The following is a 13,704-nucleotide window of genomic DNA, read 5'->3' on the forward strand; positions in this document are numbered from 1 at the left end:
GACGGCCTCTTTAGGTGCTTTGAGTTCGGGCATGTTCTTGACACGCAAGAGAGGGGTTGCATATCGCCTGACACCATCCACCTCAACCCTTATGGTCTTCCTTTCCAGAAGTTCTACCGCCTCTTGGTCATGTTTGGATCTGATGCACATCTTTTCGTTGCACCAGGGAAGTACATCCACCTGCCATAATTTCTCTACTTGCTTGTAGAGATCAGATTCCGGGAATGAGACTGAGGTGAAGAGACAGTGTTGTTCGGTCATGTCCTTCCATAAGTGTTGGACCGGACCCTGTAATGTCCAGCCAAGACGAGTGTTTACGGCAGCTGGTCCACCTGGAGGCCCCAACCTGATTGGCTCCACAGGAGTGATCAGATGGGGATTATCTGATCCAATGAGCAACACAGGAGAGACCGCTTCAAAGTCTTGCAGTGGGAGCCCTTTGAGGTGCTGATATCTCTCTCTCAGATTCTTCACTGGGTGTGAATGTTCTGCTAAGCTTAGCTGTTGAGCAGTGAAGGCACCTTTGATATGATACCTTTTAGTCGGCTGAGCAATTGGCGAGATCACAAATGAGACTGCTGCTCCTCTGAGAACTTGTAACTCCTGCCTGATTGTTCGGAGTGGGAGGTCTTCAGGCTGACCTTTGAGGCCCAACTGCTGAGCTGCACTGTGGAGGAGGATAGTTCTCTCTGATCCATCATCCTGGATTGCGTATGCATTCATCCTCCTCTTTCCATTTCTGAGAATCACTTTACTGATCTTAAGCAGAACCTTCCTGCTGGTAGGTGGTTTATGAATCAGAAGAATCTCATTCATAGTGTTGAACAGACAGCTGTTGGAATCAGCAGTTTCATCTTGGACGAGCTTTGGATTCTCTGTTTTCCCAGCACTGATGTCATGCAGAGCCATAAGGTGTCGGCTACTGCACTGTCTGCAACGCATCTTCAGGTTACATTCTGCTGACTTATGGGTTCTGCCACAACGCCAGCATCTATTGTTGTCTTTGACCCAGCTTCGTTTTTGCTCTTTAGTAAGCTGTTTGAAGTTGCTGCAGTTGTTGAGGGAGTGCTTACTGTTGTCACAGTACGGGCAGTACGGTCTCATAGAACTCCTTGAAGGTGGAGCAGGTGGTGTAGACTCAGGAATCGCCTTCTCAGTACCCAGGAAGATTGTGGTGCCTTCGTGGCTGACTTAGAGTCTCTGATAGTCTCTCTTGTTCGTGTCGAGGGCCCTCTGCGCTGATTGCTTACAAACCTGGTAGTGTCCTCTTGAACTTCAATTTCGAACTCCAGCCATTCTGCAAAATTCAGAAGAGTAGGGATAGGCACATAATGTGGATGCGCAAATCTCCGAAACCCTGATCTTAGGTCGTGGGGAAGCTTCCCAAGCAGCCGAGACACATGAGAACCACACTGTAACTCGAAAGTGCCCTTCCTGCCTAATTGCTCCAGCATGCCAACCAGTGAACGGACTTTAAGAGCGAAAAGACGAAATGCCTTCTGGTCTCCACTAGCTATACAGGGGCCATCCATTAACTCTGCAATCCGCTGGAGAGCCAGTTGATGTGGCTGGCCATACTGTTGGTCTAAAGCAGCCATTGTCCTTGTGTAAGGATGTTGGGAATGGCAGTATGAGTCAGCGATTAGTAAAGCCTCCTCTAACTTCAGATGGTCCATCAGTATCTGAAATTTGAACCTTTCTGTCGCATTAGCTGGGAGGACATTCTCCAGAGCAATTTTAGCGAGAACTCTCTTGGGTTGGGATGTATGAAGTCAGGGACCGAGGAGTTGGACCTCGATACATCAGTTCTTGATCAGGTGGAGGAGATGGAGTGAGTGACCGTGGTTGTGGATGCCTGGCAGGGTCTTGAGAGTCCCTGTATGGAGAACTGGAAGAGTCCTGTTTCTGGGAATAGTACACGCCTGATCTCTGACCCTTTTGTGGCATATAATGATAGGAGGAGGTCTGTTTGGTAAGAGGAGCGGATGCTGGAGTTGGACTATGTGATGGACTTCGAAACTTGTCCTCAGTCTGAGGCTCCGTTTGTATTCTGTGGCGTTGAGCTGGTACAGGTTTGAAGCTCATTTCAACAGGACGTACCAGTGACTGGACGCGTGGTGCAGGTATAGGACGACTGGAGCTATGTTGCCTCGGAGGGGCAACAGGTGAAGGGGCTGACTTCTAGGACGTTGCTGATCCATCTGAATTTGTAGCTGCTTCATCTGTTGCTTGAGCTGAGAAAGCTCCTCTGCATATTTGTCATTTACGTTCTGGAATGAGTCTCTTTCCTGCTGTATCATCTGCAAGGCAATGCGGAGATCCTCATTTTCTCCTTATGATGTCTGATGCAGATTCATACTCTTCGTCGGACCACTGTAGCGGACTGTCAGCTTCATCACCTGGTAGCAGTGGAGTAAAGCCAGTTGCGCCTTCCTCTGCTTGATCGCCTTCAGCCAGTCTGGTCGAATGGATGAGTGGTGACATGGGTTGGGTAACAGGCTTAGTGGTGAATCCAGTGAGATCGCATTCTCATAACGCACGGGAAGGACCGCCTTCCTTCTGACGCGCACAGTTGACTCCTCCTCTGCCTGCTGAGACATCTTCTATTTCTTTGGCAAGTCCAGATTCCGGCTCGAAGGACCATGAAAAATGGTTAGCTTTAGTAGCTATTCACCATATAATTATTTGCCGGTTCAGGGTACTGATCCACCAAAGACTGTCCGATTAGAGACAAAGCAAAGATGCACTCGTCTTATGAGAATAACCCATTTATTGTCATCACTCAACAGACTGTAGTCGAGGCTGTGATGTTATGTAGTTGTGGTTTTTTTTTGCATTCACGCACAACACTTTGTCCAAAAGGTGATCTTTAAACAGTCCGTAAACTATGATGTCGCAGAAACTTAAACGTCCGTCTCCGCATGCCGCTGCACTCAACTACAGTCTCTGCAAGGGCGGGGGAGATCACGTGGTCACGGTTTCTGAACACTGATTGGCTCAGGTGAAGTGGTCTGTGTGTGCGTGTCACTCAACATGCAGGAGGGAGAGATTTAAAAGAGAGATATTAGAATAGTAGAAACTTATAGCCTTTTTTACAATTACCAAAAACTATAATAGTATATCAATAATACAACTGTGTAAAATACATAACTCTTTTTCCACCCACCAGTTTAGATGGAGTATGTTGCAGTGCATTGTGAGACTATCGTCTCCATAAATTATGCATGCCATGCTGCTTAAGTATTTGGCAAAGAAAAATTATATACTTATGTTTGCTTTTTTGTGTCTTAAAATGTTGCCTATAAAGACGTCTCACCAGGGTTTGAAACTGAGCCCATGTTAATGGAGGTGGAAACAGACACACATTCATTCAAGTTAATCTGTCAATTATTTCTCTCCGTCCCGCTGTGTCTATAACATCAGCTCTCCACATTTCAGCGAACTTGGAAAGCAAACAACTCAGGGCTTATCAGGCGTCTCTGGTGAGTTGGTGTAATGAAGTAAGTTAATTAGGTTCTATGGCTGAGCAGCAGTAGTGATACAGGACTGGCAGCGGCTCATTCACTCCTGCTGTCCTCAAAACAATACAATCGCTTTACTCTTCAGTTTCTCGCTCAGAACTGATTGGTAAGTAAGTTAAAGAAGATATCTGATCTCATTCGTCTGCTTTTGCATTCATTTCATATTCTGTGAGAATTACTTGAGTCAGCTCACATCCATGATGTCCTGTGAGTGTATTGCACTGATTTCTCGACTCAAGGTCTGCTACAGTTTACATGTCTGACAGTTTATAGTAATCCTGACGACCTTGAACATGATGGAACATGATGGGATGAGATAGAATGGAATTGAACAGGATGGAATGGAATGGAACTGGACGGGATGGAATGGGATGGAAATGGGATGGGATGGGATAGAAAAGAATGGAATGGGACGAGACGAGACGAGACGAGACGAGACGAGATGAGATGGAATGGAAAAGAATTGATTGGAATGGAACATGATGGGATGGAATGGGATGGGATGGGATAGAATAGAATAGAATGTAATGGGATGAATGAGATAGAATGGAATGGAATGGAATGGAAAGGGAATGTAATGGGATAGAATGGAATGAAACTGGATGGGATGGGATGGGATAGAATAGAATAGAATGGAATGGGATGGGACAGAATGGGATAGAATGGAATGGGATGGAATAGAATGGAATTAAATGGAATGAGATGGGATTGGATATGATATGATTTGATAGGATAGGATAGGATAGGATAGGATAGGATAGGATAGGATGGGACGGGACAGAATAGAATAGAATAGAATAGAATAGAATAGAAAGGGATGGGTTGGGAGGGTATAGGATAGTGTAGGACATGATGGGATGGGATGGGACAGAATAGAATAGAATAGAATAGAATAGAATAGAATAGAATAGAATAGAATAGAATAGAATAGAATAGAATAGAATAGAATAGAATGTGACCTGTGCATATGGAGCAGGAGATGTGGCAAGGGCTGCACTTCATTTCTTCCAGGTTAAAAAAAGTTCCATTGGCACATTCTGGAACGCAGGTCATTCCTGCCAGACTTTAATCAGGAAAAGGAGAAAAAGAAGAAAAGATTAAACCCATACAGCAGTTCACTGCAATATTTCCACAGATTTAAAGAGCAAACATTGTGTAAAGCAAAAACATCAGTAAAATAGCAAAACTATCTGCAACATATGACTGCCTATATTTACATAACTTTTATGCAACTTAAGGCTTATTCACACCAAGAGCAAGACAAAATAATAATAATAATAATAAAAATAATAATAGGTCATTTTATATATTGTTTTTATAATTGCAAAAAAACATTAATATATGAATTAATATTAATATTAATTATTGTTATTACTATAACAACAGTGGACTTTCCATTATGTTAAAGAAATAAATAATATTTGAATACTTGGAATAGTATATTTACAGTATGTCACTTTATGTATGTGCATCTTTTACCAACCGTTAATGCAAATTATAGATTATTTTGAAATTCTCACTGATACACATACACAAAAATAGATAAATCAAACTGTCAATTGTTAGTATTAGTTTGATAAATAATCAACCATCAAAATGTCATGATTGTCACAGCAAACATAACTGTCATAATTGTAACAGCTTTATACCTGAATCTGTATGTGAGGCTCCTTTAAGCTTTTAGTGCTCTAAATGTGGCATAGACTAAAACCAGACTCAAACGAAATTATATTTTCAAACAAATCAGAGTAGCCAATGATTCTCAGTCCAAGACTTGAGTTAATGTGCGTCTGAGAAAACAACTCTGCAGTCTTCTTCACGGTGGGTTGATCTAGTCCTGGCTAAAAGAGCTGTTTTGTTATGGAAGTGGGGTATTGTGGGTAAGCGGTAAAATGACAGGCGTTTCAATAATCATTCGAGCAAGTGTGACGCAGACAATGTGAATCTAAAAGATTCCAGGCATTCACTCTCGATCTGTGCTTCAAAACACAGCACATCACGATATATAACCCTGACAGATTAAACGCCGTTGAGAGGTCACGGCGCAAAGCGTGCTGCGTTTTACCCTTCACAAGACCAGACTGCCTTTCAAGAACTAAAGCCCGGTCTGTCTCAGTACGGCTCGTCTAAACCACAGCAAAGACAGCATGCATAAAGATGACCAGATGTACCATAGATGTCCTGAACCCACACAAAACCCCAAAGCCAGACTTCTTACGCTATTTCATCCGCACCAGCACGAGGCTACAGACGTCATGAGAATTCAGAACTCTGTATATATCGTGCATGGAGTGCAAAGAGGGGTCAACGCTCATTAAACTCGATCGGCTGCAAGAGACGTTTAAATGCTCAATAGCCGCAAACATTTGGTTTTATTTATGCAGCAATCAAACAACAATCCAGCGAGGATTATCAAATGTTCTTGGGCCGCATCTCAACTGCCACACTCTGAGAGCAGCGGTTCAACATGGGACATGAAGCTGCGCACTTCATTCTCATCAGGTCCTTTTGTGCAAATGCTTAACAGTTGAAACTTGAACAGTTTTGATGTTTATTAGTATTACCTGAAGCCATCTTTACAGGCTGTGCATCTGTCTGCATCTCGCAAGCATTTCAAACAGTTCTCGTGACACTTCAGACAACATCTCTGGCCTGGAAAAAAAGAAAATGTGAGGTGAAGATCACACAGACAAGGACGGCATGAACATAAAAGTAGCTCTGTCAGGACCACTATAGTCAAAGATGATTGACAAAACAGTTTGGATTGGGAAAAGCTCACTGTCCATCCATGCAGCCTAGCATGGACAAGAGCAGGGAGAGCAGCGATAACCCCCTTAGGGTTAACAGAACAGAACCAACATAAATGTAGCAGATATCATTGATGTTCTTAATGATAATATAATGTAACAACATAAATAATTCAGGATAAAGGAGTCTGAATCAATGAGGAATATCAGAAGGTCAAGTCCTGACTGTGGGCGATAGGAGAAGCTGGGGATGGAGGAGGGTAATTAGCTTCTGAGCAACGCGATAAGCTGCTGAATAATACTGAATGGACATTATATAAGGATGTAGTGGGAGGTGTCGGATTCCAATAGGTAGAACTAACACTACCCTTGATTTCAAATAAATTAATTCGTTGATTTTTATTATTTGTTTGATAATCAACAGATAATATGTCAGAATTGTCACAGCAAACATGTAAACTAACTGCAAACTATTCACATCAAGAGTAAAACAAAATATGCAGTTGCAATATATTTGATAATAGTAAACAAAAACAACAAGATGTTTTACTGTTATTATTATTACAAAGAGAAAGTCCCATTAAATACTAAAAAATAAATAAGTATTTTAATATTCGGAATAGTATTATGTGCATTATTTTATTAACGCTTTAAGAAAATAATACATTATTTACAAGATCACATTGTAACCAACACGCACAAAAACAAACAATTACATTTTTCGAAATAAGCCTTCTAAAAGGTGCAGTAAGAAAGATTGACAGCTAGAAGTTGAAATGGGTACTGCAAAAACAAAGGCATTCTGCCCCGGAACGCACATCTCAGAGTAAAATTACTGGCTATAACATTATTTTTCAGAGAAACAGCTATGTAAACATAACATGATTCCTTGACAGCAATACGCTGTGTTTTCCAACAACTGGAAGCGGGCAGGATCATACAGATTAAAGGTGCAGTATGTAATATTGCCAGCTAGCAGTTGAAATGGGTACTGCAATTTCGGTCCGAATCTGCCCAAAATGCACATTTCAGAGTAGAATTACTGCATTATTTTTCAGAGAAACAGCTATGTAAACATAACTTGTTTCCTAAATATCTACAAACATATTATGTTCTTTTTGGCTTTAGAAGAGTTAAAAACATACAGTGGGGCAAAAAAGTATTTAGTCAGCCACCAATTGTGCAAGTTCTCCCACTTAAAAAGATGAGAGAGGCCTGTAATTTTCATCATAGGTATACCTCAACTGTGAGAGACAAAATGAGAAAAAAAATCCAGAAAATCACATTGTAGGATTTTTAAAGAATTTATTTGCAAATTATGGTGGAAAATAAGTATTTGGTCAATAACAAAATTTCATCTCAATACTTTGTTATATACCCTTTGTTGGCAATGACAGAGATCAAACGTTTTCTGTAAGTCTTCACAAGGTTTTCACACACTGTTGCTGGTATTTTGGCCCATTCCTCCATGCAGATCTCCTCTAGAGCAGTAATGTTTTGGGGCTGTCGCTGGGCAACACGGACTCCAAAGATTTTCGATGGGGTTGAGATCTGGAGACTGGCTAGGCCACTCCAGGACCTTGAAATGCTTCTTATGAAGCCACTCCTTCGTTGCCCGGGCGGTGTGTTTGGGATCATTGTCATGCTGAAAGACCCAGCCACGTTTCATCTTCAATGCCCTTGCTGATGGAAGGAGGTTTTCACTCAAAATCTCACGATACATGGCCCCATTCATTCTTTCGTTTACACGGATCAGTCGTCCTGGTCCCTTTGCAGAAAAACAGCCCCAAAGCATGATGTTTCCACCCCCATGCTTCACAGTAGGTATGGTGTTCTTTGGATGCAACTCAGCATTCTTTTCCTCCAAGCACGACAAGTTGAGTTTTTACCAAAAGTTCTATTTTGGTTTCATCTGACCATATGACATTCTCCCAATCCTCTTCTGGATCATCCAAATGCTCTCTAGCAAACTTCAGACGGGCCCGGACATGTAACTTAAGCAGGGGGACACGTCTGGCACTGCAGGATTTGAGTCCCTGGCGGCGCAGTGTGTTACTGATGGTAGCCTTTGTTACTTTGGTCCCAGCTCTCTGCAGGTCATTCACTAGGTCCCCCCGTGTGGTTCTGGGATTTTTGCTCACAGTTCTTGTGATCATTTTGACCCCACGGGGTGAGATCTTGCGTGGAGCCCCAGATCGAGGGAGATTATCAGTGGTCTTCCATTTTCTAATAATTGCTCCCACAGTTGATTTCTTCACACCAAGCTGCTTACCTATTGCAGATTCAGTCTTCCCAGCCTGGTGCAGGTCTACAATTTTGTTTCTGGTGTCCTTTGACAGCTCTTTGGTCTTGGCCATGGTGGAGTTTGGAGTTGGACTGTTTGAGGTTGTGGACAGGTGTCTTTTATACTGATAACGAGTTCAAACAGATGCCATTAATACAGGTAACGAGTGGAGGACAGAGGAGCCTCTTAAAGAAGAAGTTACAGGTCTGTGAGAGCCAGAAATCTTGCTTGTTTGTAGGTGACCAAATACTTATTTTACCGAGGAATTTACCAATTAATTCTTTAAAAGTCCTACAGTGTGATTTTCTGGATTTTTTTTTCTCATTTTGTCTCTCATAGTTGAGGTATACCTATGATGAAAATTACAGGCCTCTCTCATCTTTTTAAGTGGGAGAACTTACACAATTGGTGGCTGACTAAATACTTTTTTTGCCCCATTGTACATACAGCACCTTTAATATTTTTTATTATTTTTATTATCCTTTTTTTTTAGAAAGGTGGCCTTAGCAGGCTTGTAGTTTTAAATACAGTGGTTTTATTAATATTTTAAATTTATTTATTTAAATCTCAGGTAAAATTTTACTTAGTTTACTTTGTTTATCATTTTTATTAGTTTTAGTCATAAATGTGCACCTATATAGTTAAAAAATGTTTTTATCTCAGTTTTAATTATTTTACTAAGTTACACTAAATAAAAAATAAAGAAATGTTGCCTTAGTAACTAACTGAAAGAAGTTAAGTTTTTAGTTTCATTTTTTTTTAAATTTCAAGCTGCAAACAAACTGGAATCTATAGCCTCATGAACCGATTATGGTTACATTTTCCTATTTAGAGCACTTTTACTCAGCATAGACGGCAAATTAAAGCAGTAAATACAGTGAGGAAAATAAGTATTTGAACACCCTGCTATTTTGCAAGTTCTCCCACTTAGAGATCATGGAGGGGTCTGAAATTGTCATCGTAGGTGCATGTCCACTGTGAGAGACATAATCTAAAAAAAAATCCAGAAATCACAATGTATGATTTTTTTAACTATTTATTTGTATGATACAGCTGCAAATAAGTATTTGAACACCTGTCTATCAGCTAGAATTCTGACCCTCAAAGACCTGTTAGTCTGCCTTTAAAATGTCCACCTCCACTCCATTTATTATCCTAAATTAGATGCACCTGTTTGAGGTCGTTAGCTGCATAAAGACACCTGTCCACCCCATACAATCAGTAAGAATCCAGCTACTAACATGGCCAAGACCAAAGAGCTGTCCAAAGACACTAGAGACAAAATTGTACACCTCCACAAGGCTGGAAAGGGCTACGGGGAATTGCCAAGCAGCTTGGTGAAAAAGGTCCACTGTTGGAGCAATCATTAGAAAATGGAAGAAGCTAAACATGACTGTCAATCTCCCTCGGACTGGGGCTCCATGCAAGATCTCACCTCGTGGGGTCTCAATGATCCTAAGAAAGGTGAGAAATCAGCCCAGAACTACACGGGAGGAGCTGGTCAATGACCTGAAAAGAGCTGGGACCACCGTTTCCAAGGTTACTGTTGGTAATACACTAAGGCGTCATGGTTTGAAATCATGCATGGCACGGAAGGTTCCCCTGCTTAAACCAGCACATGTCCAGGCCTGACTTAAGTTTGCCAATGACCATTTGGATGATCCAGAGGAGTCATGGGAGAAAGTCATGTGGTCAGATGAGACCAAAATAGAACTTTTGGTCATAATTCCACTAAACGTGTTTGGAGGAAGAAGAATGATGAGTACCATCCCAAGAACACCATCCCTACTGTGAAGCATGGGGTGGTAGCATCATGCTTTGGGGGTGTTTTTCTGCACATGGGACGGGCGACTGCACTGTATTAAGGAGAGGATGACCGGGGCCATGTATTGCGAGATTTTGGGGAACAACCTCCTTCCCTCAGTTAGAGCATTGAAGATGGGTCGAGGCTGGGTCTTCCAACATGACAATGACCCGAAGCACACAGCCAGGATAACCAAGGAGTGGCTCTGTAAGAAGCATATCAAGGTTCTGGCGTGGCCTAGCCAGTCTCCAGACCTAAACCCAATAGAGAATCTTTGGAGGAGATTCTCTGTGTTTCTCAGCGACAGGCCAGAAACCTGACTGATCTAGAGAAGATCTGTGTGGAGGTGGGCCAAAATCCCTCCTGCAGTGTGTGCAAACCTGGTGAAAAACTACAGGAAACGTTTGACCTCTGTAATTGCAAACAAAGGCTACTGTACCAAATATTAACATTGATTTTCTCAGGTGTTCAAATACTTATTTGCAGCTGTATCATACAAATAAATAGTTAAAAATCATACATTGTGATTTCTGGATTTTTTTTAGATTATGTCTCTCACAGTGGACATGCACCTACGATGACAATTTCAGACCCTCCATGATTTCTAAGTGGGAGAACTTGCAAAATAGCAGGGTGTTCAAATACTTATTTTCCTCACTGTACATTGTGTGTTTATAAAGACAGTGTGTCAATGACAATCACATGTATCACACAAACTCAAAACACTGATAACTGACTCACGTGCAAATGGACTGAATGCATGTGCACTGACTGACATGAAAGTGCTGTAAAGAGCCTTACTTGTTTACTGAATGATTATATTTTAAAATTGCCAGCCTGTAATACAACCCGAATTCTGGAAATGCTGGGACGTTTTTTAATTTTGAATAAAATGAAAACTAAAAGAATTTCAAATCACATGAGCCAATATTTTATTCACAATAGAACTTCAACATAGATAACATAACAAATGTTTAAACTGAGAAATTTAACAATTTTATGCACAAAATGAGCACATTTCAAATTTGATGTCTGCTACAGGTCTCAAAATAGTTTGGACGGGGGCATGTTTACCATGGTGTAGCATCTCCTCTACTTTTCAAAACAGTTTGAAGACGTCTGGGCATTAAGGTTATGAGTTTCTGGAGTTTTGGTGTTGGAATTTGGTCCCATTCTTGCCTGATATAGGTTTCCAGCTGCTGAAGAGTTTGTGGTCGTCTTTGACGTATTTTACGTTTAATGATGCGCCAAATGTTCTCTATAGGTGAAAAATATGGACTGCAGGCAGGCCAATTCAGCACCCGGACTCTTCTACTACGAAGCCATGCTGTTGTACTAGCTGCAGTATGTGTTTTTGCATTGTCCTGCTGAAATACACAAGGCCTTCCCTGGAATAGACGTCGTCTGGAGGGGAGCATATGTTGCTCTAAAACCTTTATATACCTTTCAGCATTCATAGTGCCTTCCAAAACATGCAAGCTGCCCATACCGTATGCACTTATGCACCCCCATACCATCAGAGATGCTGGCTTTTGAACTGAACACTGATGACACACTGGAAGGTCTCCCTCCTCTTTAGCCCGGAGGACACAACGTCCGTGATTTCCAACAAGAATATCAAATTTGAACTCGTCTGACCATAGAACACTTTTCCACTTTGAAACAGTCCATTTTAAATGAGCCTTGGCCCACAGGACACAACGGCGCTTCTGGACCATGTTCACATATGGCTTCCTTTTTGCATGATAGAGCTTTAGTTGGCATCTGCAGATGGCACGGTGGATTGTGTTTACCAACAGTGGTTTCTGGAAGTATTCCTAGGCCCATTTAGTAATGTCAATGACAGAATCATGCCGATGAGTGATGCAGTGTCGTCCGAAGACCACGGGCATCCAACAAAGGTCTTCTGCCTTGTCCCTTGCACACAGAGATTTCTCCAGTTTCTCTGAATCTTTTGATGATGTTATGCACTGTAGAAGATGTGTTTTGCAAAGCCTTTGCAATTTGACGTTGAGGAACGTTGTTTTTAAAGTATTCCACAATCTTTTTGCGCACTCTTTCACAGATTGGAGAGCCTCTGCCCATCTTTACTTCTGAGAGACTCTGCCTCTCTAAGACATCCCTTTTATAGCTAATTACGTTACAGACCTGATGTCAATTAACTTAATTAGTTGCTAGATGTTCTCCCAGCTGAATATTTTCAAAATTTCTTGCCTTTGTTGCCCCTGTGCTAACTTTTTTGAGACCTGCAGGCATCAAATTTTAAATGAGCTCATTTAGTGGATAAAAGTGTAAAATTTCTCCGTTTAAACAATTGTTATATTCTCTATGTTCTATTGTGAATAAAATATTGGCTGATGTCATTTGAAAGTCTTTTAGTTTCCATTTTATTCAAATTTAAAAAAAACATTCCAACATTTCTGGAATTCGGGTTGTAACAGCTGTTTCCCACCAGATTTACAGACTCTAAATGACAGAAACCTAGAAAGAACAGAAAATACTAGCAGACAAATAGACAAAAGTACCCAAGATAAACCCAAGATAAAAATACTCAATTTGTCTCAGAAAAAAACAAAAACAAAACACATATGCATGATGTCATCACTGCATTTTTTGCAGTGCTTTATTACCAGGGCTGTCCACTGAGACAGACAAAGAGAGAGAGGGAGAGACAAATTTAGACCTTTGAGTTTTATATTACCTCTAATTTGCACCGATCAGCAGTGAGTGAAATATCTGGGCATCTGGATGCAATTCATATTTGGGTATGTGCAAATTTCATCCATTCATGCTGCTACTAAACACATCTGTTCCAGACGCACGGCTCCGCATGTGTTCAGCAGCTGAGGACGAGCGCGCAAACAACCATAAACCAACTCAAACTCTCTGTCCTCGTACGCGTCGCAGGCGGACTGTGAAAGACGCTCAATCATTAGTCTGATTTGTGGAGATAACTAGAGCTCATCTCCATCCCAGCAGCTGTTGTCAACAAGACGGAAACAACGAGGGACAATAAAGCCACAGCATGAAGCAGAATCACTGAAAGCACTGGCTTCTTCTGCTCTGCGCACATGTGTGCCACGCTTCACCGCTGACTAAACAAATACACTCTGTTCTGTGATTAAATAGGCAGTTTTTTAAAAGAAAAGTTAAAGCCATAAATAAAAATTCTGACACTATTTACTATTTATTCACCCTCATGACGTTCCACACCTGTATGATGTTATTTTCTGGGAAACACAAAAGTAGAAGAATGGCTGCAGTTCTTTTCCACACAACTGTTTTCAAAAAGGACAAAAAAACATTGTAAACAATGACATTATTTTCATGTTTAGAGGAACTATTCCT

General features: G+C 41.3%; 1 protein-coding gene across 1 annotated transcript in view; it reads right to left on the minus strand.

The window, feature by feature from the left end:
- Positions 1–13,704, minus strand: part of pcsk6 (proprotein convertase subtilisin/kexin type 6) — a 91,739-nt gene that overhangs the window by 15,626 nt on the left and 62,409 nt on the right. The window contains exons 17-18 of the mRNA XM_058781537.1: positions 6,086–6,173; positions 4,481–4,584 (exon numbers count right to left, since the gene is read on the minus strand). Of these exons, the coding sequence (XP_058637520.1) occupies positions 4,481–4,584; positions 6,086–6,173 (192 nt within the window). The remainder of the gene's footprint in view (positions 1–4,480; positions 4,585–6,085; positions 6,174–13,704) is intronic.

Source organism: Onychostoma macrolepis, chromosome 07 (genome assembly GCF_012432095.1).
Source record: "Onychostoma macrolepis isolate SWU-2019 chromosome 07, ASM1243209v1, whole genome shotgun sequence".
In the NCBI taxonomy this organism is placed as follows: Eukaryota; Metazoa; Chordata; class Actinopteri; order Cypriniformes; family Cyprinidae; genus Onychostoma; species Onychostoma macrolepis.